The sequence below is a fragment of the Pongo abelii genome, chromosome 2 (assembly GCF_028885655.2).
Source record: "Pongo abelii isolate AG06213 chromosome 2, NHGRI_mPonAbe1-v2.0_pri, whole genome shotgun sequence".
Taxonomy (NCBI): Eukaryota; Metazoa; Chordata; class Mammalia; order Primates; family Hominidae; genus Pongo; species Pongo abelii.
The window spans coordinates 137,569,112-137,593,769 of NC_085928.1; the positions used below are offsets into that span (position 1 = coordinate 137,569,112).

At 39.4% G+C, this 24,658-nt stretch overlaps 1 protein-coding gene across 11 annotated transcripts in view; it reads left to right on the plus strand.

Annotated features, from left to right (window-relative positions):
• TBC1D5 (TBC1 domain family member 5) overlaps positions 1-24,658 on the plus strand; it is a 592,946-nt gene that overhangs the window by 554,654 nt on the left and 13,634 nt on the right. For all 11 annotated transcript variants that reach the window (XM_063722180.1, XM_063722179.1, XM_063722181.1 and 8 more), the window contains one exon: positions 10,210-10,309. In XM_063722180.1, the coding sequence (XP_063578250.1) occupies positions 10,210-10,309 (100 nt within the window). The remainder of the gene's footprint in view (positions 1-10,209; positions 10,310-24,658) is intronic.

A 24,658-nucleotide genomic window follows, 5' to 3' on the forward strand; every position in this document is an offset into this window, starting at 1 on the left:
TTCTGTTTACTTTATTATTTTTTGTAGGCAACTTCTAGGAAAGCAAAATTAGATTAAAATGGCTCACAATGTTAAAATGGCAGTAGGTATAAAAGCATGTTTCTAAAGGCTAAAAGTTCTTAATAAATATTACTTATGATTTTTTCAGAAATCATATATTCAGAAAGATATCTTCTGAAAATCAGGGATGAATTTAAATACCATGAATTATGGAAGTATTTTTGCCATTTCCTTTTCATTGCATTTTATGTTTGAAAAGCATCTTTTATTCTCTGATACTTAATACACAGCCTGTGTTTGTCAAAAGTTACAGAAGAGAGCATGCATAATCCAGTAAAATTAATTCATATTTCACTTGTTTGTAATGAGAAATTGTATAAATGTTTGTGTTTACAGTAGAATAAACTGATATCTAATGGTCTAAGAATTAGCTCTAAATAGAATAATAGAGCTACTCAGTACAAAACTAACTCAGGGAGATTGGAAAGCTCTCTGGAAGCTTGTCACCCTGCTTCTCTCCCCACTGCATCCTACTCCATGTTGAGAAGAGGTCTTTTGGACTGTCACCAAATATGCATCTAACCATGCAGCCATCTGTTAAAATTGCCTTAGATCAGATAGATAGTAAAGTACTTCACAGCCTTCCTAGAATGATGGGAAGAGGTATTCAGAAGTAAATATTAATAGAAGGTGAGCATGAGATGAGTTATTTAAATCCTTGCCATCCAAATTGTGGTCCATGGACCAGCTGCATCCCATCCCCTGGAAGATTGTTAGAAATGCAGAATCTTAGGCCCCAACTCAGACCTATTAAATCAGACTCTGCATTTCAACAAGATCCCCAGCTGATTTTTGTTCATATTAAAGATTGAAAAAAGTTGATATTAGTAACATTAATTGAATACCAAATAAGGAATGAGATTTTCTACATATAAAGCAAGCTTCAAATATATCCGAGTGTGAGCATGTTCTCCTTGTAAACGGTGGCTAAGTGCTAATAGTTATAGAACACCTTCTATAAGTGTGTCCTCTGTTCTAAGCATTTTACATATATTAGCTATTTTAATCCTCAAGCAACGCTATAAGGTCACTGCTAGAATTGCTTCCCATTTTACAAATAAGAAAACTGAGGGAAATAGAGTCTGTGGTTAGCACTATCTACAAAAGAAGTTATTAGTCATAACTGGGCAATGAAGAATTTCTGCCTTATCAGGTAGACCCGAAGAATAAAAAGGGGTAGGAAATGAAGATCTTTTTTAGTCCCTCAATAAAACTTATAAGCAACAGCTGAATATAAAGGGAAATTTCTTTCCCTTAATTTTGTGAACCTTACATGCACTATTTTTAAAATATTTGTAATCCATACCCCATATGTCGCACCCACGGCAAGCATGTGATCTGAATTAATTATTTTAACCTGCCAACACCTGACTTCAAAAAGAGATTTGAAACACTTTGCATGTAAACCAATGAAGAGAATGTGGAGTTGATATGTGATTTGTCAATTCTAGGGATATGCTATAAGTCAAGTAGCAATTTGGTAGAGAAAATTTTTGCAGAGAAAAATAAAGGTTTCTCCCTATACTTGACCTTGTGGTCTTGCCCTGCAGCCCCTGTTGGGTTGCTGAAGAGAAGGGGTTTGAGTGATCACTATCTATTAGAGCCAGCTGAAGCAGCACAATCAGTGAGGAGCTTGGCTGGAGAAAGCCTGACTCATGCCTCACCAGGCCACCCCAATTTTATCACAGGCAATTTTTAACTTTATAAATTATAAGGAGTCAGTATTCTTTAATGTAGGGGTTTTATCCAAGTTTCTGGGGGAAACTAAAGGGGTGAAAAGTGATACAAAATCCTGTGGAGTTTAGGTTTTAGTGACTTTGCTGTAGCCTTCAATAGTCAGGAAGGAGCGCTGCTAGTACAGGAGGATGTGGGGTAGAAGGAAAAGGGCTCAGTGATTGTTATGAAAACCCATCCTCTCGGGACAAATCCAGTGTCCCCTGGTAGTGAGGACGTCAGCGGTGGGACACCGCAGTGCTTCAGTGGCTGAAAAACAAGGAAGCCTACTAGGGGGATTTCTGCTACTGCCCAGCTACCTGGCCATATAAAAGTTGCTTTATTGTGAACAAGAAGGGGTTGAAATAAATGATCTCTAAAGACATTTCCAGTTCTGAAATGATATAATTGGATAGCATAAATTTGACATCTTGAGCTTTGAATTTCAGTTCAAAATTTCTAAAGGCCATTTCCATTTACATTTAACTTGTTTGTTTACATCCTGTCCAAAAATGGGAACTGTTATTTACTGGGGGATTTTGTAAGCATCTTTATTTTTAAAATATCTTTAAGAATCACATTATTTCTAGGCAACCCATAAAGAGCAGCATCCACTGACGTTCTCACTTTAATCATATAGAAGGAAGCCCTTTACCATAAGAGTGCTGTACTACTCCGGGTTTGCACATGGGACAAAATATGCTAATTATTTACCTTTTTTTTTTTTTACAATTTATTTCATAGAAGTTTTTCTATTTAGTATTGTTTAGAGTACAGATTTGTTTAGAGTGTAGAATATTATTTGGAGTTTGATTTGGAATCAGTTATGTCTTTTTTCTCCTTGGCAATCACCTTTCACTTTTTTCTTCTCTATTATGTTATTTGCATTATTTGATTTTCTTGTTACAAAAATATGATCCAATTTCATTGTAGAAAATCCACCAAAAATTAGCAAAAAGGAGAGAAAAAATCACCCATAATTCCACCATTTGAAGGAAACCAATATAAACTATTTGGGGACTATCCATTATTTTTTTCTATGCATATATATATTTTTTGAAATAAGAATCATTGTTTACCTACTACTTTGTAACCTGTTTTCCCAATTATTATGTGATTTGTCGTTCTTAAATGTTCTATAAAAACATTTTTAAAGGTTGCATAAGTTGGGCGTGGTGGCTCATGCCTGTAATCCCAGCACTTTGAGAGGCTGAAGCAGGCAGATCACTTGAGGGCAGGAGTTTGTGACCAGCCTGATCAACATAGTGAAACCCCATCTCTACTAAAAATATATTTTAAAAAAAAAATTAGCCAGGTATGGTAGCAGGTGCCTGTAATCCCAGCTACTTGGGAGGCTGAGGCAGGAGAATCGCCTGAACCCGGGAGGCAGAGGTTGCAGTGAGCCAAGATCACACCACTGCACTCCAGCCTGGGCGACAGGACGAGACTCTGTCTCAAAAAAAATAAATAAAAAATAAGGTTTGCATAGCATACTGTTTATAAATGTTCCACAAGTTACCCAAGTCACCCATCATTAGACATTTAGGATTTCTGTGAGGTGCCTATGCCCATATGTGTGCATGTTGCCATTGAATGTGTGATGAATATCATGGGAGTTATTCTTGCATGCATTCATAATCCTTTGAAATAACTTTCTAGGATTGTATTAAAATTCAGAGACAATAAAATTCACATTTATTGAGTGTTTACCATGTACTAAGCACTGTGCAAAGTATTTAATCTGGAAAACGTCATGTAATTCAAATTCAGTCCTCCAACAAGCACATGAGGTAGAAACTATTATTATCACATTTTGTAAACAGGAAACTGAGTCTCAAAGAACTTTGCTATCTGGTCAGAATCACAGAGAAGGTAAGTGTCAAGCCTAGTATATGCTGATTTTAAGGCTTGTGATTTATATTCCAGCTTGCTCAACAGTATGGCTGTACAGCTTCACACCTCGTACCACTTATTTTAATACTCTTAAAAAGTCTTCTTTGTGCTCTTCTTCTATTTTTTCTGGTGGTATCTTCCTCTGATGATACCATATGCTTCTGACTTGGATTTCATTCACACCGTGTATGTTTTGCCCTTGTGTACACCACAGCTTCCTCCGAACATCCGTGGCCTTTCCACTTTTTCTCCTTGAGACTTTCCGTTTCCTTTACTTCCCACTTCTTGTTCACCCATCTGCTCGAGAAAGACTGGGCGTCTTTCCTGTCTTCTGGTTGCTATATTTAGCCTGTTCCTGCTGCCTACAGTTAGTGTTGGTTCCCTTGTCTGCTTCTCTTGTGATCTGAGGACACCCACTTAGAAGCTAAGCAGAACTCACCTCAGTGCCACTCCCACCTCACCTATTCCCCTGGAGTTTGAATTAGTCCATGGACAGAAACACCACTGCAGCCTGTATAATCATCTGTCAGCATGGTGTGTGTTGGGGGCAGTGGCCACAGCAGTCTGCATGTCAAACCCCAACCCCAAAAACATAATTATGTGAAGTGAAAATGGAACAGGGATGAACAGAAGAGGAAGGGAAGCCTTTCTGCTGAACCTCAGCTCATACTGTCCCCATGTTCTGGCTCAGCTCAGTGACTGCCTGGTTGCCCAGGTGCCATACTTTCCTGCCTCCTAAAACATCTTTCCTTATTATTTTGTCTAAGCCAAGACCCTCCTTCTTCAGGACCCCTCAAAAATACTAGAAAACCTCCTTTCCTTTCCACATACACAAATTGAAATCATCTTCCCTTTCCAGAATTGTAAGGAGTCCTCTCTCACGTCTCTTCTACAGAACTTACCTTATACCTCTCTTGGCTTTCTGTACAGGTTTGACCATCCTCTAAACTTTTTCAGAGGCCATTTTTTAGTCATTATTGTATTTCTCACAAGGCCTAACACAATGCAAACGAACATCATTTTTGGAAAAATTAACATATGAATAAATACTGAACTATGAAAGTTTGTCCTCTTTTTAACAAAGAAATAGCAGGAATACATTGAATTATTTAATAAAATTGACATATTAAATTTAAGCAGCTGAGATACATAACATTTCAATAGAAGTATAATGATGCATCAACTATTTGGGGCAGAATGATAGTAGAAACACCACTTAATAAAAAGCAAATTCAAAAAATGATTTCTTCAGATTATTTAGTCAAAAAGAAAATCATTCAACAAACAACAAAACGACACAGCCAATCATATCTGAATGTTTTTGAAGGAAAACAATTTGATAAGCAATTTGGCATTAGGGCTCAGAATTACAGCTGGTGAATCTCAGATAAAGGAAACTGAAATATGGGATTATTCATGGGAAGGACCATAGTAATGGAGCATAGGAAGGGATGTGTACACAGGGAAGAAATGAGAGTAGCAGGCCAAGTGACTTGGGTTCTCAAAGAGCTATCTAAACCTTAGCATACACTTCCAGAGAATGTGGCTTACAGAGGAGTAGGCCATATTTTATGTAGGAGATAATGAGAGAATATACCTCAGAAGTTTGTGTGAAGAGTAAACATGTTAATACAGCAAAGCTCAGTGTCTGGCATATTACAATCAATATAAAGGGATTTGATGCTAGTTATTTTTCTCTTCTGATAGAGTGGCCCTCATCTTCTGGTCCTTTGCTATAGGGCACCAATTACAATTGGTGATGTTGCACACTGTAGTCTACAGGTGGCCCAACTTTATCCTCCTCTATCAATTTCTTGCCTTGTACATTAGTTTGCTATCCCAAGCTTAAGACGGTGATGGGCTCTTAAGTTTTAATTAATCTTTCTGGGCTAAGCTACATAAAGGTTTTAAAGCCAGAAACTAATGTCTTCCAACAGTGAATCATAAAGCTTTGTATTTAAATCCATTTCACTGTCTTAACTTGATTATAAAAAAATTTTTTTAAAGAAAGAATGATTACCTTTCTTGAGTGTCTGCTCTGTGCCAGATGCTGTGTTCTTCATATGTTCTCATTTTGTTCTGCCCCGATCCTGCCAGGTGGGGTTGAGTAGACCAAGGAATTAAGGAACTTGTCCAAGATTATACAGCTAATAACTGAGAAAAATAGGATGTGAACCCAGCTGTGTCTATTTCAACATTCCTTTGTTCCCCACCCTATGCCGTCCTATAATGGAAGGCAGGACATACACATAAAAGTAAATATAATAAACATTTATCTTCAGCGTCTTATTTATACATAACAATTACACTAACTGGTTGGTTTCATAAAACCTCAAGGCAATTAGCCAAGCATTTTTATTACAGAGGACCAATTTAATGAAAACAAATAACTAAAGCTGTCAATGTCTAAAGCATTGTTAGTTGGGAGGAGTGTGGAGGATGAGAAAAGATAAAAATGTAAAGTCAGTTCCCACAGTTTTGGAAGCTTGATTCTTGGCTCTTTCATCTGTAATTATATAATATAGTGAAGAATAAATGACAAGCCACCCTTTTGCCTCCAAGTGATTCCATTTCTATTTATAAAGTCTGAGTGATAGTTGAAGGGTTTAGAAATGTTTTAAGATTAAGCAAACTCTAGAAGGATAATACACTGGATTTCAGACTATGGAGGAGGACTGCTTCAGCCAGAGTAGTCCTCTTTTATCTCACATATTTGGCTTTTATATAACCATCCCTTTGAAAAAGAAGGTTTAACTGATTCAAAGTTGCCTTTTTCCATGTGTTTATATTGAGACAAACAGATTCTGTTTGTATCAAGATCTACTTGGGTTTTAGGTATTCAAGATGCACTTCAGTGGCTGCCACCAGAGCCCTAAGCAAAAATTGCAAACTTGGAAATTTGTGTTTTTATATCCCTGCATATTTGCCCAGCAAATGCCCTGGACTGCTACACTCTTAGGACTTGCCCATTAACTATACAAGTTAGAGGGCCCCAGTCTCATCACAGTCTTTATTACAGTAATGTTCCTGCTGGAGGAATAAAATGTTTTGAGAAAGAGGCCCTCTTTAAGCTCATACTTTCCACCAGCTGTTCAACACCTCACTGCCAACAGGCTGTGCCTACATCCTCTAAAGCGTGTCTTCTAAGTTCTTCTTACCCAGTTTGATTTCTTTTGCAAAAGAAAATAAATCCATTCAGGTAGGAATGACTGCTGAGTATCAAAGCTCCCAACGGCTTTTGTATTTTAAAATAAGTGGTGGCTAATCCAAATTAAACTAATGCATGGAGTAAATAGAGGAGAAGTTTTTAAGCCAAGAAGCACTGCATTCCTTGTGCCCTTGGTCCACTCTGGGCTGTCAGCACCCCAATTGGTAGCCACTTGTAAGGCGAAACACAGGCCATAGATTGGCCCTCTCTTTTTAAAAGACTGTCAAACTGGCTTCGGTACAGTTCTAGACTCCGCTAATTGGGGTTCATGTCTGCCACAAACTAAAAAGGTTAATGGTGGCCTGGCGCAGTGGCTCACACCTGTAATCCCAGCACTTTGGGAGCCAGCCCGAGGCAGGCGGATCATGAGGTCAGGAGATCGAGACCATCCTGGCTAACATGGTGAAACCCATCTCTACTAAAAATGCAAAAAATAAGCCGGGCGTGGTGGTGGGCGCCTGTAGTCCCAGCTACTCGGGAGGCTGAGGCAGGAGAATGGCATGAACCCGGGAGGTGGAGCTTGCAGTGAGCCGAGATCATGCCACCACACTCCAGCCTGGGCGACAGAGCAAGACTCTGTCTCAAAAAAAAAAAAAAAAAAAGTTAATGGTTCAGTAGAGTAGACCAGGACCATATAACTTTCTTATTCTAGTTACTAGTTTGTAAATTCCTTGGAAGCAAAGCCTCTAACTTTTGCATTCACCTGAGAGTACTGAATTTAGGTCCAGAGTGGACAGATAATTACTTAAGGTCCCAAGACTTATTAATGGCAGGACCAGGAATAGAACTTATGTTTCCTCATGCCATATGCTAAGTTAGTGTTGTTTTCATTCTGCCACTATTTCTGTTGTCTATTGCTGCATAACAAAATCTAGTACTCCCATCATAGGTCTGTGGATCGGGAATTTGGGCAGGGCTCAGGCTCTTCTTCTGTTCCACATGGTATTGACTGGGTCACTTACTGGGCTGGCTTCAGGGGGCTTGGGCTGAAAAGTCCAGAAAAACTTTATTCACATGTCTAGAACTTCTGTGCTTCTCATGTGCCCTCTTTTTCTCTATATGTTCTCTCCTTTCTTTCAATATTGTAGACTGAACTTCCTTACAGCATGGTAGCTAGCTTCTAATGAAAGCAGAAGCTGGCAGTCCCCTTAAACTAGCTCAAAATTAGTAGTTTGACTTTGGCTACATGCTCTGGATCAATGCAAGTCATAGGCCAGTCCAGATTCAAGGACAGGGGAAATACGTATTACCTCGTAATGAATGAAGCAACATGCAGAGTCAGGGAGGGAAGAAATTGATGGTGGCCATCTTTGGAGACTAACCTCGATCATTATTAAACAGCAGATGTAGCCTTCTTTCTCTAATTCCTACAGTTTCCTGTGATAACCAGAGACATTCAAGCCTGTGCAGAAACAAGTGAGAAAAAGAGTAGAAAAAAGCCCCGAAACGCCCCATCCTTGTCTACCTTAATGCTCAGCTGCAGAGTTAGGAAGACAACCCCACCTCTCCAAAATTACTTCTAATTATCCTTTGGCTAAGCTTCTTGTGGTAGTATTTGTTTTTATTTGAGTATTGGAGGAGAGGCTGCTACACTTGTAGGATATGTAAAGAACATGGTTGGTGCTTGTAAATCCTACAGTCGACATTTCACAGTAATTTGTTTTTAGAGCTGCTACTACTATGTCTATTTTCTTTTCTTTTCTTTTTTTAATTTTTTTTTGGAGATAGAGTTTTGCTCTGTCGCCTAGGCTGACGTGCAGTGGCATGATCTCGGCTCACTTCAACCTTCACCTCCTGGGTTCAAGCAATTCTCCTGCCTCAGCCTCCTGACTAGCTAGGATTACAGGTGCTCACCACCACTCCCAGCTAATTTGTTGTATTTTTAGTAGAGACGGGGTTTCACCATGTTGACAAGGCTGGTCTCGAACTCCTGACCTCAAGTGATCTGCCTGCCTCTGCCTCTCAAAGTGCTGGGATTACAGGCATGAGCCACCGCGCCCAGCACTACTTCTGTTTTCTGTGTCAAGTGTTTCAATGCCTATTCCTAAGGGCTAGTTTTTCAGGCAGCAGTTAAAAACAATAATTTGCAGTGCTGCATGTGTGTATTGTTAAAATGGGATACATCTACAAGTAACCTTTTCAACTATTAATTTCCATGCACAAGTCAAATTATACTCATTCTCAAAGAGAAAGGATACCTTAGTAGGTTTTTCTTTACTTCTTTTTTAGTAATACAGAGGATTCTTATGCAAAAGGACAAGTAGCTCTAAGACTGGAAAATCAATTTTCTAGCCTATTCCAGCCCTGGCAATATCCTTTCTTTGTATCCTAACTAGCTTTGTTTAGAGTATCCTAAATGATGAGGATTATTCTTTTTCTCTTAAAAAAAAAAAAAAAAAAAAAAAAAAAACTCCCATAATCTTCCAAATTTCCTTGGGAAACTTTTTGCTTATATTATCTTTTCCTTAAAAAAAAAAAAAAAAGACTTCATCCTTTTGTTACAGTTCGATTGTTTTTAGATAATTTAACTTAGATAATTATTCAACCCAGAGTACTTTTTCCTAGAAACGAACAAATAAATGAAGTATTCTAGTGTCATATCAAGAGAGAGGAGCAACAATTTATGGGCTGCTGAGGCAAAACTTTTCCAAGCGCTTTAGGAAATCTCACTAAGATATTATCATTGTCTAGAAAAGATATTATCATTGTCTAGAAAGATATTATCATTGTCTAGAAAATATTTAAGAAAATATATCATTGTCTAGATAATATTTAAGATATTATCATTGTCTAGAAAATGATGAGATATGTCTTTATTTATTTATTTATTTATTTTTATTTTTACAAAGTCCAGGTTCCAGGCTTAGATATTTGTCTTATAAAAAGGGAAATCTTTGGTTTCTCAAATGTGTGAAAAAAATGCAATGTTTTTGTATCAGCTGCTTAGGAAGTATAGTTCACTGAAATCCAAATTGCCCTCTTAATTTGTGTTGCTCAATGCTTATTGAAGATATATTGTGCACTTTTTAAATACAAGGTTGTATATGCAAATATATGCAATGCAAGATTGTATATGCAATTTAACTGTAACTTTACACGTGTCCTAAAGCTAGAATTCAATTAGGAAAATCCAGACCTTTAAAATTTTCCATTTTACCCTTTTTTTATTTTGTTGGTGGTGGCAGTTGTGATTTTGTTTTTGTTTGCTATTTTGATTTGTCTAGGTTTAAAAAGATATCATGCTTCTTTAAACTAGTCTAGATCATTTAGAAAACTTTGGGGATTTTATTTGACAATCTCTAAAAAATTTCCATATGTTTATCCCTTTATTTTAGGAAGAAGAATTAGAAGCCCAAATTTCCTTCCTTCAAGGACAGTTGAATGACCTGGATGCCATGTGCAAATACTGTGCAAAGGTGATGGACACTCATCTTTGTAAGTGAATTACTTTGGCCCTGGGAACGATGAGAGTCATCACAATAATAGCCACTAGCATTACTTTGTTCTAGGCCTTGTGCTAAGCTGTTTACATGAATTACCTTATTTAATCCTTATAACAGCCATATAATAGAAGTACTATTACTCTCACTCTCTACATTATATTGATGAAGAAACCAAGGCATAGAGGGATTAAGAAAATGCCCCAAGATTATATCATTAGTAAATCGAGTGGAAATTCAAAATCAAGCAATCTGATTATAAGCTGGATGCCGTGGCTCACAGCTGTAATTCCAGCACTGTGGAAAGCCAAGGTGGGAAGATTTCAGGCCAGGAATTTGAGACCAGCCTGAGCAACATACTGAGACCCTGTCTCTACCAGAACAAAACAACAACAAATTTTTTTTTTTTAATTAGCTGGGCATGGTGGCACATGCCTGTAGTCCCAGCTGCTGGAGAGGCTGAGATGGAAACATTGCTTAAACCCAGGGGTTTGAGGTTGCAGCAAGTTGTGATTGTGCCACTATACTCCAGCCTGGGTGACAGAGTGAGACTCTTTCTCTAAACAAAAATAATAAAATAAAAAATTCTTTAAAAGCAATCTGACTACAAATCTCAACTCCTGGTATATTACCCTTTGTAAATGTCTATTTACCTCAAACCAAAATGAAATATTGAGTTTTCAAGATCAAATAATCAGCTATACTGCTGTGCCAACCTGTCAGTAATCACTAATGTGATTATTATTTTGACAATTCTTTGTTTTTTTATAAAAATGTGTTTTTTAACCACCTGCCTGAAATGCATGACCTTTTCTTACTTCTGACTGTGCTTATATTCTAAGAAATGTCCCAGTTTGAAGTTCATTTTGCATGTGGGTCATGCATGTCACATTGGAAAGTCTTCAGGCACTGCTCTGCATTTGTAAAGGTTCTATATCTCGTATTAGAGATACCTTATGCTGACTCATGTATGAATCACTTCAGTAACTCCATGCTGCTTACAAAAGCTTTTGTCATGCACCATTTTACTATTTTTTTAGCCCATTTATGAACAGCCTTTGTTTCTTCACTGTCCAGTGTCTAAGATTGGTAATTTATGAATAAATTAGGAAATTAAGACATGTACTCATGGAAATGGCCAATGTGCTGCTCTGTAGTGTTGAGAAATGGCAATACCAGGTGTTCTAAGAAATCAGGATGCATCCCACCTGCGAGGAGAAACCAAAGAGAATCCACCAAGGCCTCTGGGGCCTTCGTTGGAGGTAAACTCTCTGCCTTCAAACCCCAACAAGCTCTAAGCCATTACAAGTAACAACGGCTGTCATTTGGATATAGCCTAAACCGTAGTGGCCTCAGTAAAATAATAAATGTTTTCTTAAAAGATTTGGAGAGATGCTGATCTAAGTGGCTGGCTGCCTGACAGTGTCTTATTAGCAGCTGGCTGGGTCCCTCAGCCGTATTCCTACCGTCTCAACCACTCCTGCAGGGAAAGGGCTCAAGAGGGAAAAACAGCAGGAGAAACCCTGGTAGATGATTGATAGGGTAGTATCTCTCATCACAGCAAGAAACATTACCCCTGTCACATTTGATCCACCTCTTACAGACTCTATTAATAAGCTGCTTGATGATCATTTTTAAAAATTCATATAGACCTATAACCAAGTCGCAAGTTCAGTCGCTTACCACTTGCAAAGTCCAGTTAACAAGAGTGAGTTCTGGTATAAGGAGACTTTTTATTCCATAGCTTAGCTTAGGGGAAGAAGTACAGACTCCTGCCCTTAAAGGTACCACCTCACTTTGGGGACACAAAACAAAGGCTTTTAAAGGGGGACTTGGCATGAACAGCAAACAGGGAAGGAACAAGCAGGTAAAGGTCTGTGTCAGTGGCTTCATTGCCTTATCTTCCGGGTGGTTAAGCTGGTGCCAGCACAGGCAGAGCTAGGTAGTAAAGTGACTGTTGTGTGAGATACTCTCCAGTCGGAGGAGAGTTTCATCTCGGGCATACTGGAGGTTGCAAAGTGACTGTTGTCTCAAAGAAATCTCTGGGTGGGAGAGATTTCCAGTCCTGGAGCTTCTAAGCAAGCACATAGTTAGGTAAGCTTGCCCTGTAGGGAGTGTCTGGTAAAGGGCAGGTAAAGGTTGCGTTTAAAGAGCTAAGTAGGAAATGGAGAACAAGGCAAAGGGAGGAAAGAGAAAAGAAGAAAATAATAATTTTTTAAAAAACACAACTCATTCTCTTTCTCTTAGAAAAATGGGGGTAGTAAGTTACAGACCTAATTTTACATGAATCTTATAATATCTAATACCATTTCACTTTAAAATACACCAAAAAGAACTAATAAACAGATAGCTTATATAGTTGTATATGACTAATTATGGTTACTTGTTTAAATATAATTTTAATTTTAAAATGAATGTATAGTTTTTGCTTTTCTGGCTACTTGGATGACCTTTGCGTTACTTGACTTTAGTTTTCACCAAAGTAAGAGAGCAAAGAAGTGATGGGTAGAAAGATTTACTGGAACTCTACAAAATCCTGCTAGGAAATTTCCAAGTTGTTTGGTACACACAGCAGCTTTTAAAGCAGCTTTACTTAAGCCTCGGAATTTTCAAACAGCTTTTGCTCTGACTTTGGTCTTTTAATCAGCACTAAAAGAGCATTTTCTCATTGCATGGGAGGGGGAAACACTTTAATTAAAATGGAAAGAAAAGCCTATACCAGCTGTGAATTTTCAGCTAACCACAAAACTAGATTTGTTTTTGCGTGTACGTTTCACTTTCAGCCAGAACTCGTTCACATAGCTGTTGACTTTTTTTTCCCTCGTATAAATAGCATGGCTGCGTTTTTAAAGTGGGATTAAGGGATGCTACCAAGAATTCCTGGCCCCAAGGCCCACAGATGCATTTCAGTTCAAATGCACAATATAACAATGGTTAATTAAAAGATGCTCCTAGATTGTAGGCAACTTTGATTCTAAGCAAAGATTTAAGGAAAACATGAAGATTAAGTTGACTTGATGCTCTTGATTTGTTTTTTAACATATTATGGCTTCTTAAGAAATTATTTTAATACCCTTATTTTTTCCATAGATGTATTTCTCTTTCTGATTATTAAAGGAGAACAAAATTGGAAGGACTAAAATGTTCATTAGTAAGGGATTGAATATAATATAGTATAATTCAATCTTTATAAAGATTAAAATATTAGCATAGGTAGATATTAGTGATAGATTATTAGGTGATAAAAACAGATGGCAAAATGGTATGTATTTAGTATGAAAATACTGTTAACAGTGGTTGCCTAGGTAAAAGGAAGATTATAGAGGGACTTTCCAAGGGACCTAATCTTCTATGCTTAGAAAATAGAAGACATGCCCTGAAAATCTGTGGATGGCTTCAGTGCATGTAACTGGCACTCGGGGGTCAACCTGTATACATAGCAGGCAGAGCCAGTTGTAAGGGTGGTGAAGTGGTGTCTGAGAAACAGACAACCTCATGAGGCATCAAAGAGATCTAGGGTTGAACCCAGGCCCTGTCTCTTAACTCGGCCTGCTTATGAATGTGTCCTCATATGTTGACACATATGTACTTGACATTTCCATCTGTCTTGCCAGTTCCTTGCCAAAAAATATGTTTAAACCCTAGTATCAGGAATGGCCCAAAATGGGTATTAAACACAAGTCATCTCATCTTTCCCTTTAAACTCTTTAACTGTCTCTTCTCAGGGAAGAATCTGAGAGACTCTTCCAGCCCATGGCCATAGAGCTGAATAATAACTTGTCCAGGGTCTGCAACTGGTTAGTTGAAAAGCTGGACTAGTACCATATTTCCCAGTACCCAACTGAATATTCCTCTATCAAATGATGCAAAACGATGCTGGAATTTGGGATGTGCTAGTTCTAAGATGAGGTGTGTGAGCTCCTTGAGCAAGAATAGCTGTGTCAGAACTTAATGATGCCTCTGGGGCACTTAGTGACATGAGGGCCACTGAGCCTCCATTATGCACTGGGGTGCAGGCTACCGAGGTGGCTGTGAGAGCTGTCTCAGAAACTTACTCTAGGAGTTACTTCTCTGGATCCTTTCCTAATGTTAATTATTTTCACAAAGTTCCATTCATATCGAGAGAACTCCATCACACCTTATGTTTTCTTTTCTTTTTTGGGGGGGGGGTAAATGTAAGGGGTACAAATGCAGTTTTGATACATGGATATACTGCACAGTGGTGAAGTCTGGGCTTTTAGTGGAACCATCACCCAAATAGTGTACATTGTACCCATTAAGTGATTTCTCATCCCTCACCACCCTCCCACCTTTCTGAGTCTCCAGTGTCTATTATTCCACACTCTATGTCCATATATACACATTATTTAGCTCCCACTTATAAGTGAGAACATGCAGAATTTGACTATTTCTGAGTGGATTCACTTAGCCTAATGGCCTCCAGTTCCATCCATGTTGCTGCAGAAGACATGATCTCATTCTTTTTTATGGCTGAATAGTATTCCATTTTATATATGTAGCACATTTTCTTTATCCAGTTATCCATCCATTGCCAGACACTTAGGTTGCTTCTCTATCTTTGCTATTACTATGTCACCCTATGTTTTTGCCACACATGCAATAAGTATCTTAAAATGTCAAGTACTATTTAAGGCTGTTTTTATAACTGATAGCAGAACAAATATAGAGAAAATCCTTTCAGTTAAAAATTATTTAATAACATTTGTTCAAATGGCCCTTTAATTATAGAGATAATAAAATTGACAGATTAACAGTATTTCCTCACAGTTTTGGAACCCAAAACTAGAAGGCCATTTGTGTTGCCAAAACTACCAAAATTCTAATTTTATTACCTCCAAGTGATGGAATTATTTGAATTCAAAGGTTTAGAGACAGGAATTGAAAATATGTTTTATTAAACCTAAACTTTTCCTGTCAGCTTTAGAAGAGGTTTTTTACATGTTGATTTTTCAGTTGCTATGGTTACTCTCCTTCTTGTCATCCTGACAGTGAGTTGAAAGCCATCGACAGTATTAATCTCTGTGGCTGAGCTTAGGCTATTTTTAGATGTGCCATACTTCATACATAATTGCACGTGGGTGAGCAACCTACGCTAGTCTGATCTGTGAGCAGCTGGGCTGAGCTGCCAGCTGTTTACAGGGAATACATGAGCTGCTCATCCTTCTGGGCTCTAATGCCCATACCCTCCTGCTCCCAATGGAGGTGTTTCCATTCATCTGTTTGGTATTTGGACACCTTGGTTTCCAGCAGCTTGCCCTTTCATTGATGAGTCATACAGATAATTAGATGGTTAAATGCAATTAATTAAGGAAAATTTGATTTCCCATGCTTCTGTTGAGAGTACTGTAGCTCATAGGATCGTAGAACATTAAAGATGTAAAAGCCCTAGAAATCAACCTAGCTGTTCTTTATTCGCAGATGAGGAAGCCAAGGCCCAGGAAGGGTGAGTGACACAGCCAGCTATCTGGCAACGAGAGTCCAGACCTCAATCTGGTCCTTGGTTTCGCTTTCACAGATTAGTCTACTGAGGCCACACTTGAATCAGCAGTAGGATTTCAAATCTTATGTTATTTTATTGCACCCATCGTAACTGATTTTGTACTTGTCATAATATTTATGCATGAATTAGCTGAAAAAGGAGGCCAGTTTTGAACATCAGTTTATTTGCCTCCATAAGAACTTTATAAACTTAATTTTCTGATGTTTATAAAAACAACTTTCAATGAATATCTTTGGAAATGTTCAATAAGGCAATTAACAAATGACATTTGAAAAAGTGAGAAAGAAAATGTGATCACCAGACAGCTTTCTCTCTGTGAACTACACTATGAAAAAAGAGTTTCATGATTATTTTTAAGAATTTTAAATACTGCTTTTTATTGTGGGTAGCAGAGTCCTCTATAGGAGGAAAAGATACAATTCACCTGAAGATCTTGTTAAAAATGAAGATTCTTGAGTCCGATGTTGGAGGCACGTGCCTGTAGTCTCAGCTACTGGGAATGCTGAGGTGGGAGGATCACTTGAGGCCAGGAGATTGAGGGTGCAGTGTGCTGTGATCCGGCCTGTGAATAGCGACTGCCCTCCAGCCTGTGCAACATATCAACATGACGTCTCCAAAAAGGGCACCCTGACCAGCATGGCCATGCCTATAATCCTAGCACTTTGGGAGGCCAAGGGGGGAGGATTGCTTAAGCTCAGGAGTTCAAGACCAGTCTAGACAACATAGTGAGACCCAGTCTCTATTAAAAAAATTTAAAAATTACTTGGGCATGGTGGCATATGTCTGTAGTCCCATCTACTTAGGAAGCTGAGCTGGGAGGATCACTTGTGCCAGGAGGTGGTGGATGCTCATGCCACTGCACTCCAGTCTAGGTGAGAGAGCGAGACCCTATCTCTAAAAAAATAAATAAAAGAGAACTTTTGTTCATTGTTGGTGGGAACATAAATTGGTACAACTACTATAGAGAACAGTTTGGAGGTTCCTCAAAAACTAAAAATTTAGCTAAAAATATCCTGCAATTCCATTCCAGGGTATATACCCAAAAGGAAAGGAAATCAGTATATCAAAGAGATATCTGCACTCTCATGTTTTTTTAGCACTGTTCGCAATTACTAACATTTGGAAGCAACCTAAGTGTCCATCAACAGATGAATGGATAAAGAAAATGTGGTACATATAAATAATGGAGCACTAGGCCGGGCACAGTGGCTCACGCCTGTAATTCCAGCACTTTGGGAGGCCGAGGTGGGTGGATCATGAGGTCAGGAAATCGAGACCATCCTGGCTAACATGGTGAAACCCCATCTCTACTAAAAATACAAAAAATTAGCCGGGCGTGGTGGCGGGTGCCTGTAGTCCCACCTACTCAGGAGGATGAGGCAGGAGAATGGCGTGAACCCAGGAGGCGGAGCTTGCAGTGAGCCAAGATCGCGCCACTGCACTCCAGCCTGGGCGACAGAGCGAGACTCCATCTCAAAAAAAAAAAAAAAAAAAAAGAATGGAGCACTATTCAGCCATAAAAAGAATGAGATCCTGTCATTTGCAACAACATAGAGAGAACTGGAGGTCATTATATTAAATAAGCCAGGCACAGAGAGACAAACTTTTCATGTTCTCTCTTATTTGAGGGATCTAAAAATAAAAACGATTGAACTCATGGAGATAAATAGTAGAATGATGGTAACACAAAGAATAAATGCTTGAGGTGATGGAGATACTTCATTCACCCTGGTGTGATTATTATGCATTACATGCCTGTATCAAAATATCTGATGTAACCCAAAAATGCGTACACCTACTATGTACTCACAAAAATTTAAAAATAAAAAAAAATTTAAGATGCCATCTCAATAGGATTCCGATGCAGTAGGTCTGATGTGGGACCTGAACTTCTCCATTTCTAACAGACTTCGAATGACTTGCTGTTACTGGCCCTTGACAGATTCTGAGCAGTAAGGAGTAAGAGAACTTTAATTATTTAGACATGATTCAGCTAATATATTCATAAATATGTTAACATATTAATAACCCTGTTAACATATTCATAACCCCATGCCTCAAACATGCGTGCACCTAAACTCTGGGCAGAGAGCCCACTACCTCCCCTAGCATCCTGATGTAGCCTGCTATCCTCTGAAATTCAGCAGTTCTTTTTCAGCCTCCATCACCTTGTTCTAGTTGAAGTTGTTTCCCCCGGTTTTATTATTGGAAGACTTGCAACAATTGGTCAGCATCTTCCTTATGCCAACCCTATACCTATTTAGGAAAACTTAGCAAACTACACACTAGCTTATCCCTCTTCAGGCCAGGATGCCACCACTCCAATAATAGGGCCTCAGTACAGACTGTCCAACTTTCATCATTTTGCTTTCCATTTTCTGGTTCTTTCCCTTTTTCTTATGTGCTTTTCCACAGGAGCAACCCAAATTGAATTATTTTCTTTCTTTTTTAAAAAAAAATAATACCAAGTCCATCATCTTTGGTAAACTTACTCTGACTTCAAAGTGTATCAGCATTTTGGTTTCTCTGTCTCTTTTAACTGCTGGATGTAGATATTGCAAGCTTTATTGAAGGGCGACCACAGTGGCCCCCAGTGACTGCCTTGGCATTGTAGCACTCCCACAGCGGGTAGCATTCCCACTAAGGACATCCTCACTTAGGCTCCAAGCTTTTCAATGATGTCTTTATTCTTCTAATTCAGTAAGGAAGAGACTTTTCTGGTTAGTAATAGTTTTGTTGGATTTCTTTTTTTTTTTTTTTAAAATACTTTTAAGTTCTGGGGTACATGTGCAGAACATGCAGGTTTGTTACATAGGTATACACGTGCCATGGTGGTTTGTTGCACCCATCAACCCATCATCTACATTAGGTATTTCTCCTAATACTCTCCCTTCCCTAGCCCCTCACCCCGCAACAGGCCCCGGTGTATGATGTTCCCCTCCCTGTGTCCATGTGCTCTCATTGTTCAGCTCCCACTTATGAGTGAGAACATGCAGTGTTTGGTTTTCTGTTCTTCTGTTAGTTTGCTGAGAATGATGGTTTCCAGCTTAATATCTAAATAAAAGTTTGGTCATTTCTAACAATTATAGTCATACTTGGCAGCTTTGCTATGGAGGCAAGACTCTACTATAGAAGACCAAAATACCAACTTACCAGCCTTCCCAGTTTGAAAGGGGCAAATGTCCTTTGTGTCATTTCATTCCTGGTAGAGCATTTAACACAACAGTAGGATGAAGCTTATATACTTGTCACATACGATAGCAACTGCCATTAGTTCCTGTGTGCCAGATTGAGTGCCAGGTACTTCACAAACAGTATCTCTAATCTCCCACTAAGTCTGCATGTAGAGAGAGAGTATCCCTAGTGTACAGTAGAGGAAATTGTGACTCAGCATGCTCTACATACTTGGTGGGAGGTTACACAGCTAGGTAATAGCAGAACCAGGCAGGATTCAGTCCCAGCTCTGTCTGATCCTACAGCCTATTTTCATCCTTTCATACCAGGCTGCCTCTCCATGTTCTCCAATCCCAACTCTCTTTAGCTAATGATCCAATAGCCACAAAACCCATCTACCTCATCATCTGTGGAGACAGGCTTACTACGGGTAGCTCAAGGACTTTGGGGCCACCATGAGCATCTCATGCTGAGGACAAGAGCATATGAGCCAGGGGAGGTGAAGCCCAGGATTTAAAGGCTGATGTTCATTGCCTTGGACCATGTTTACATTCTAGCTGCAGAATGGCACTTAACTTTCACTCACTCCTCATGTCAGCAAAACCTTTATGGCCTGAAATTCACAACATATATATTTATCTTAGGCCCAGTTCAAAGAGTCTTATTTGACTAAATGATGTAATTTTAAGGCAGTCGTACCCAAACTGCTGTCCTATCTCTTAGCTCCCAAATAAGGGCATGATGGCAAAACCCCAGATTATTTCGTGTTACTAAGGCATCAGCTATGTTTCTGTTTTTATTTTTAGAAGTACATATTCTGGCAAAGGCATCTAACCATTACTGGAACTTAGAGACCTTTCAAGTTTAAAAATATATTTAAAGTCTCTTTTGGTTGACCCTAATGTTATAGCCATATCATGATTATGACAGATTTTACTGGGAGGTGTCATGCTTCCATGTTACTCTCTGGCGCACAGGGTGATAAGTGCTAGGAGAATAATATGCCAAATAGTAGAGATCAGTAAAGATTCAGAACTCTGTGCCACGCTTACTCAGTTCACTTAAGAGAACTATTTATTGGCCTCAAGAATTGTCTTTAGTGTAATATGCAAATTTGCCTAGTCTTACCCTTAGATTTTCCTAAGTAATGTTTCTCTCCCAGTGCTGAGTTTTGGGTCTTCAGCCATTCTGGCAGCTGGATGCCAAAGAGGATCCTTGATTATATTTCAGTGCAATCTTCATTTTGCTTTTTAAGAAAATTAACTTGGCTCTTAATAGACCATCAATGAATATTAATTTCTCTTCACCTGCCCCTACCACTTCTCAATCTAAGATCTGATTAATCATATTAGTATCTCTTAAATCTTCATCTGGGAAATATCTCACCTACATTTATTCCTTAGGGGATAAAAATCAGCCCTAATGGTAGCAGGAAAGCCCTTGCCTCACATTGGTCACTTAGCCAGTTACCTGCTTTCTCATGTAAAAACAGGTTCTGGCTGGGCATGGTGGCTCATGTCTGTAATCCCAGCACTTTCGGAGGCCAAGGCAGGCGGATCACGAGGTCAGGAGTTCGAGACCAGCCTGACCAACATGGTGAAATACTAAAAATACAAAAATTAGCCGGGCATGGTAGCGCACGCCTATAATCCCAGCTACTCAGGAAGCTGAGACAGGAGAATCGCTTGAACCCAGGAGGCGGAGGTTGCAGCGAGCCGAGATTGTGCCACTGCACTCCAGCCTGGGTAACAGAGCAAGACTCTGTCTCAAAAACAACAACAACAACAACAAAAAAAGTTCTAGGGGAATGGTGAGGTGGGGAGTGGTAATCTGAAATTGAGTTCAATGTATATGTAAAAGTTAAGTAAAATTTCAAGGTAGGGAGAGACAGCAGGAGAGAATAGACCTCTTCAGGAATACCTGTAGTGATACACAGCTTCACACGAAGAAAACCGGGGTCTCCCCCAGAGTACTAGTGATTTTAGAAACATTAGCAAGGAGCAGTGGGGTTTTAAAGTGATAGGAATACTTTGAATAGAGCACCATATTTAGAACCCAAACACCTTAAGCACCATATTTAAAACCCGGCACCTTTGGTGCCAGGTGGAACAGTGCAGTTTCAGGAAACATTCAGTCTCTGAGCCTCATCATTGAATTATTGTCCAAGAGTGAGAGATGAAGCAAGAGGGACCCAACAACTAGGTGCTAGTGGAGGGAAGACTGCTAATGGGAAGCTGATGCTTAGACGTGGTAAGTTTGAGGTGGACTTTGAAGAAAAGGCAGGACATGTCATTATAGGGAAGATGGGAGGGACTTCTAGAAGGGGGAATGGATTTGCAAGGACACACAGAGATACACACCGTGTACTGGAGGTTGCATGATGAATTTGATGTCTTCTCCTAGGGTTTGGACAACTATGGCACACACCCTGTGCACAGACATCCCTTTGTCAATGTTCAACAAAAGCCAGTAGTGACAAATGACAGGTCTGCCCCTCTTTCTGACTAATGGCCACCTCTTAAGCCACTGTCACACTGGGCCTGCCTCCCTTAATCCCACCTCTCTATTTTATAACAGCATGCATAGTTCCTCTTTAGAGTCTACTACAGTCCCTTATATGAGATTGTTAAAGATCAGGGTAACTAAATTCCTATCAGAGATGAGAAAGCCTCAAAAAACGGAATCCAGATATCCGAATATTTAAGGTACCAAGGGAGGAGGAAACATAGTAAGCAATAATAGTAATTGCAAGACAGTATGCAGAGATAGAAAGCTTTGATTATCTCATCTAATCCTCCCAGCAACCTTCTGAGATGGGTATTACCCCCATCTCACTGATGGGTTTAGTAACATACAGAAGATCATATCTCAAGGTCATCAAAACCCAAGCCCTTTGGTACCACTGCCAGTGCTCCAAAATGCTCTCTGATAGAAATGATTGTACAATCTGTTGTGCATATAGGTAACTGCCTGTTTCTGGCTGACTCACTTCAATCAGTTCCACCATGGAATAAAAGGCACTACATCTCAAGGCAATCAAGTCAGTGCCAATATCCCATCCTGTGCCTCTTCATATCTCTGGTGCCTTCATCAGTGCCATACAAATAATCATGGAGCTCAGGAGTCTAAAAGATCTGAAATCTAATCCCAGTTCCACCACTTTCAAGTCGTGAGACCTCAAATAACAGACCTGGCATTTCTGGCCTTGGCTTCCTTTTCTGTAATATGTTGACGGTTCTCATCTAGAAGGGTTGCTGAGATAGTCACTGAGGTAACATGGCACGTAGAAATGAAAACGACTGGGTGCGGAGCTTCCATAGTGGGCTTAGGTGTGGTGCTAAGCACTTGATCTGTGCTGTCTCCGTTTCTTCACAGTCATCCTATGAGGAGGGTGCTGTTATTACCCCTCAGGCACAAGAAGGTTAAATGCCTTGCCCAGTTCCACGACTGTGAAAGCCAGATGTTCTGCTTTCGTCCCCTTTCTACTCACTAACCCCCTCACCACCACCAAATAAGGCTTATGTTACCTTTTGCACCAGCCATTTAAAACGTTCAATTGAAAACACTTGTATTCTAGCATTGAAAAAAATCAAGTTTTTAAGAAATTGAAAATGTGGTTTGTTTACCATTTTCATTACCCTGAGAGTTAGAGATCTATTTTTGTGGCACTACATTTCATTAAAAATAGTGGCATCACCATGGGATTGTTAGGTGAATGAGATTTTTGTGTGTAATTTCCACAGAAGTGGTTAGTTATGTGACAGTTTCCCCTTTAGTTTCAGTGCTCCAACATTTATAATATATAATACTTAAATGTGAGGAGATTATAAAGAGTGTAATCTTCCTTTTACACAGAAACAAAGAGAAAGAGGCTTTATAGCAAAATTTATTCTGCCTTTGGCTATGAGGAGAATTGTGTATTACGTTGGAAATGTAAACATTTTATTTTAAGTCATGGAAAGACATCATTATGTTTTTCTACTTTTACATGCGGATGTAACTTACTTAAAACAGTAGATTTGTTACTAGGAGATTATATGTAAGTAGAATGTGTGTAAATGCTACCTTATATAGGGGAACTGTTAGGGAAAGGATTTACATGGTCAATACTCTTAGTAAAATGTAAATTCTTGTACTCAAAACATTTAACAGCCTCTGAAGGTGCCCTTTTTTTTTAATTTGGATTTACCCTAGATTTCTTAAAGTGAGCCTAGTCAGCTTAGTTGATTTAAAAAAAAGGTTTATCCCTGAAATTAAGTGAACAGTTCATATGTACAAGGGTTTTCAGAGGAGACAGTCCTGGTTTTCATCAGATCCTAGAAGGTGGTCCTTGACTCAGTCCATAAATTAAGACGAAAGAATTGCTAGATGAGGGTATGCTGGTGGTGATACTACAGCTGAGTTCTTCCCTCTTCTTGGGTGAAACCACTCTGCACTGCTTTCCGCAGCTGTGTTGCACATCAGGCCAGAGCATTGTATTCTGCATGCAGGACAAGATTAGTAGGTTGCATTGTCTTTTATTGGAGGAACTGGATGCTTTTCATCCTGTGTAACAATTAGGCAGTCTGGCTGCTGTACTAGGTCCAATATTGTCTCATCCAAACTTACGGTGAGACACCTGGAACCTGTGAATGTGACCTTATTCGGAAATGGGGTCTTTATAGATGTAGTTCAGTGAAGATAAGGTCATACCAGATTAGGGCTCACCCTAATCCAGTGGCTGGTGTCCTTATAAGAAGAGGGGAATTTCGATAACAGACATACAGGGAGAATGCCGTGTGATGATGGATGCAAAGACTGGAGCGATGCATCTACAAGCTAAGGAATGCCAAGGATTGTTGACAACCACCGGAAGCTAAGCAGAGTCAAGGAGGAATTCTCTAGAACCTTTGGAGGAAGCATAGCCCTGCCAACAGCTTGATTTCAGACTTAGCCAGAACTCACAGAGAATACATTTCTGTTGTTCTAGGCCACCCAGTTTGTAGTACTCTGTTAGAGCAGCTCTAGAAAATGAATACAGCTGCTAATAACATAACCTCCATCCCCCTCCAAAAAGTAGACAAATCAAGAGGGGTTACTTTTTTTTTTCACAACTGAAAGAAGCCCCATAGGTAGACAGTCTAAACAGGGATGGTGGCTCCATGACGTGCTCCAGGTGCCTCCTTAAACTGTGATCCCTATCACAGCTTTTGCCTTCACCACCACTCCCCTTCTCAACTTACCCCTGTTAGCACCACCACTTCCACTCTTGAATACAGGGATTTGTGAGAGGCTCACAGCAAAACGGCATGACTAGGACTTCCCGGTTCACAGGCTTTTCAGGCAATGTGGCCAAAATGATTTGGGAAGATCTTGTATAGACACTGATACTTCTGTACTGGGATGATAAGTCTATGTCCCTAAACTCACATGTGCCAAAATCATGCTCTAAAACTTCATCTCCACCAATGATAATCAAAGGGCTTCAACTTGCCAGTTAAAAGCAACTCAGTCTCTTATAGACTAACCATTTTTTTCTGAGCAAATGCCCACACTTAGTTTCTCTACTCTGTCTCTTCTCCCTGCCAAGATGGTGCCAGGGTTCTGGGATGGGCTCACATGTCTCTTTGGTGTTTGAGGAAGAGCTTCGAGTGCCTTCTAGGTCCTTGC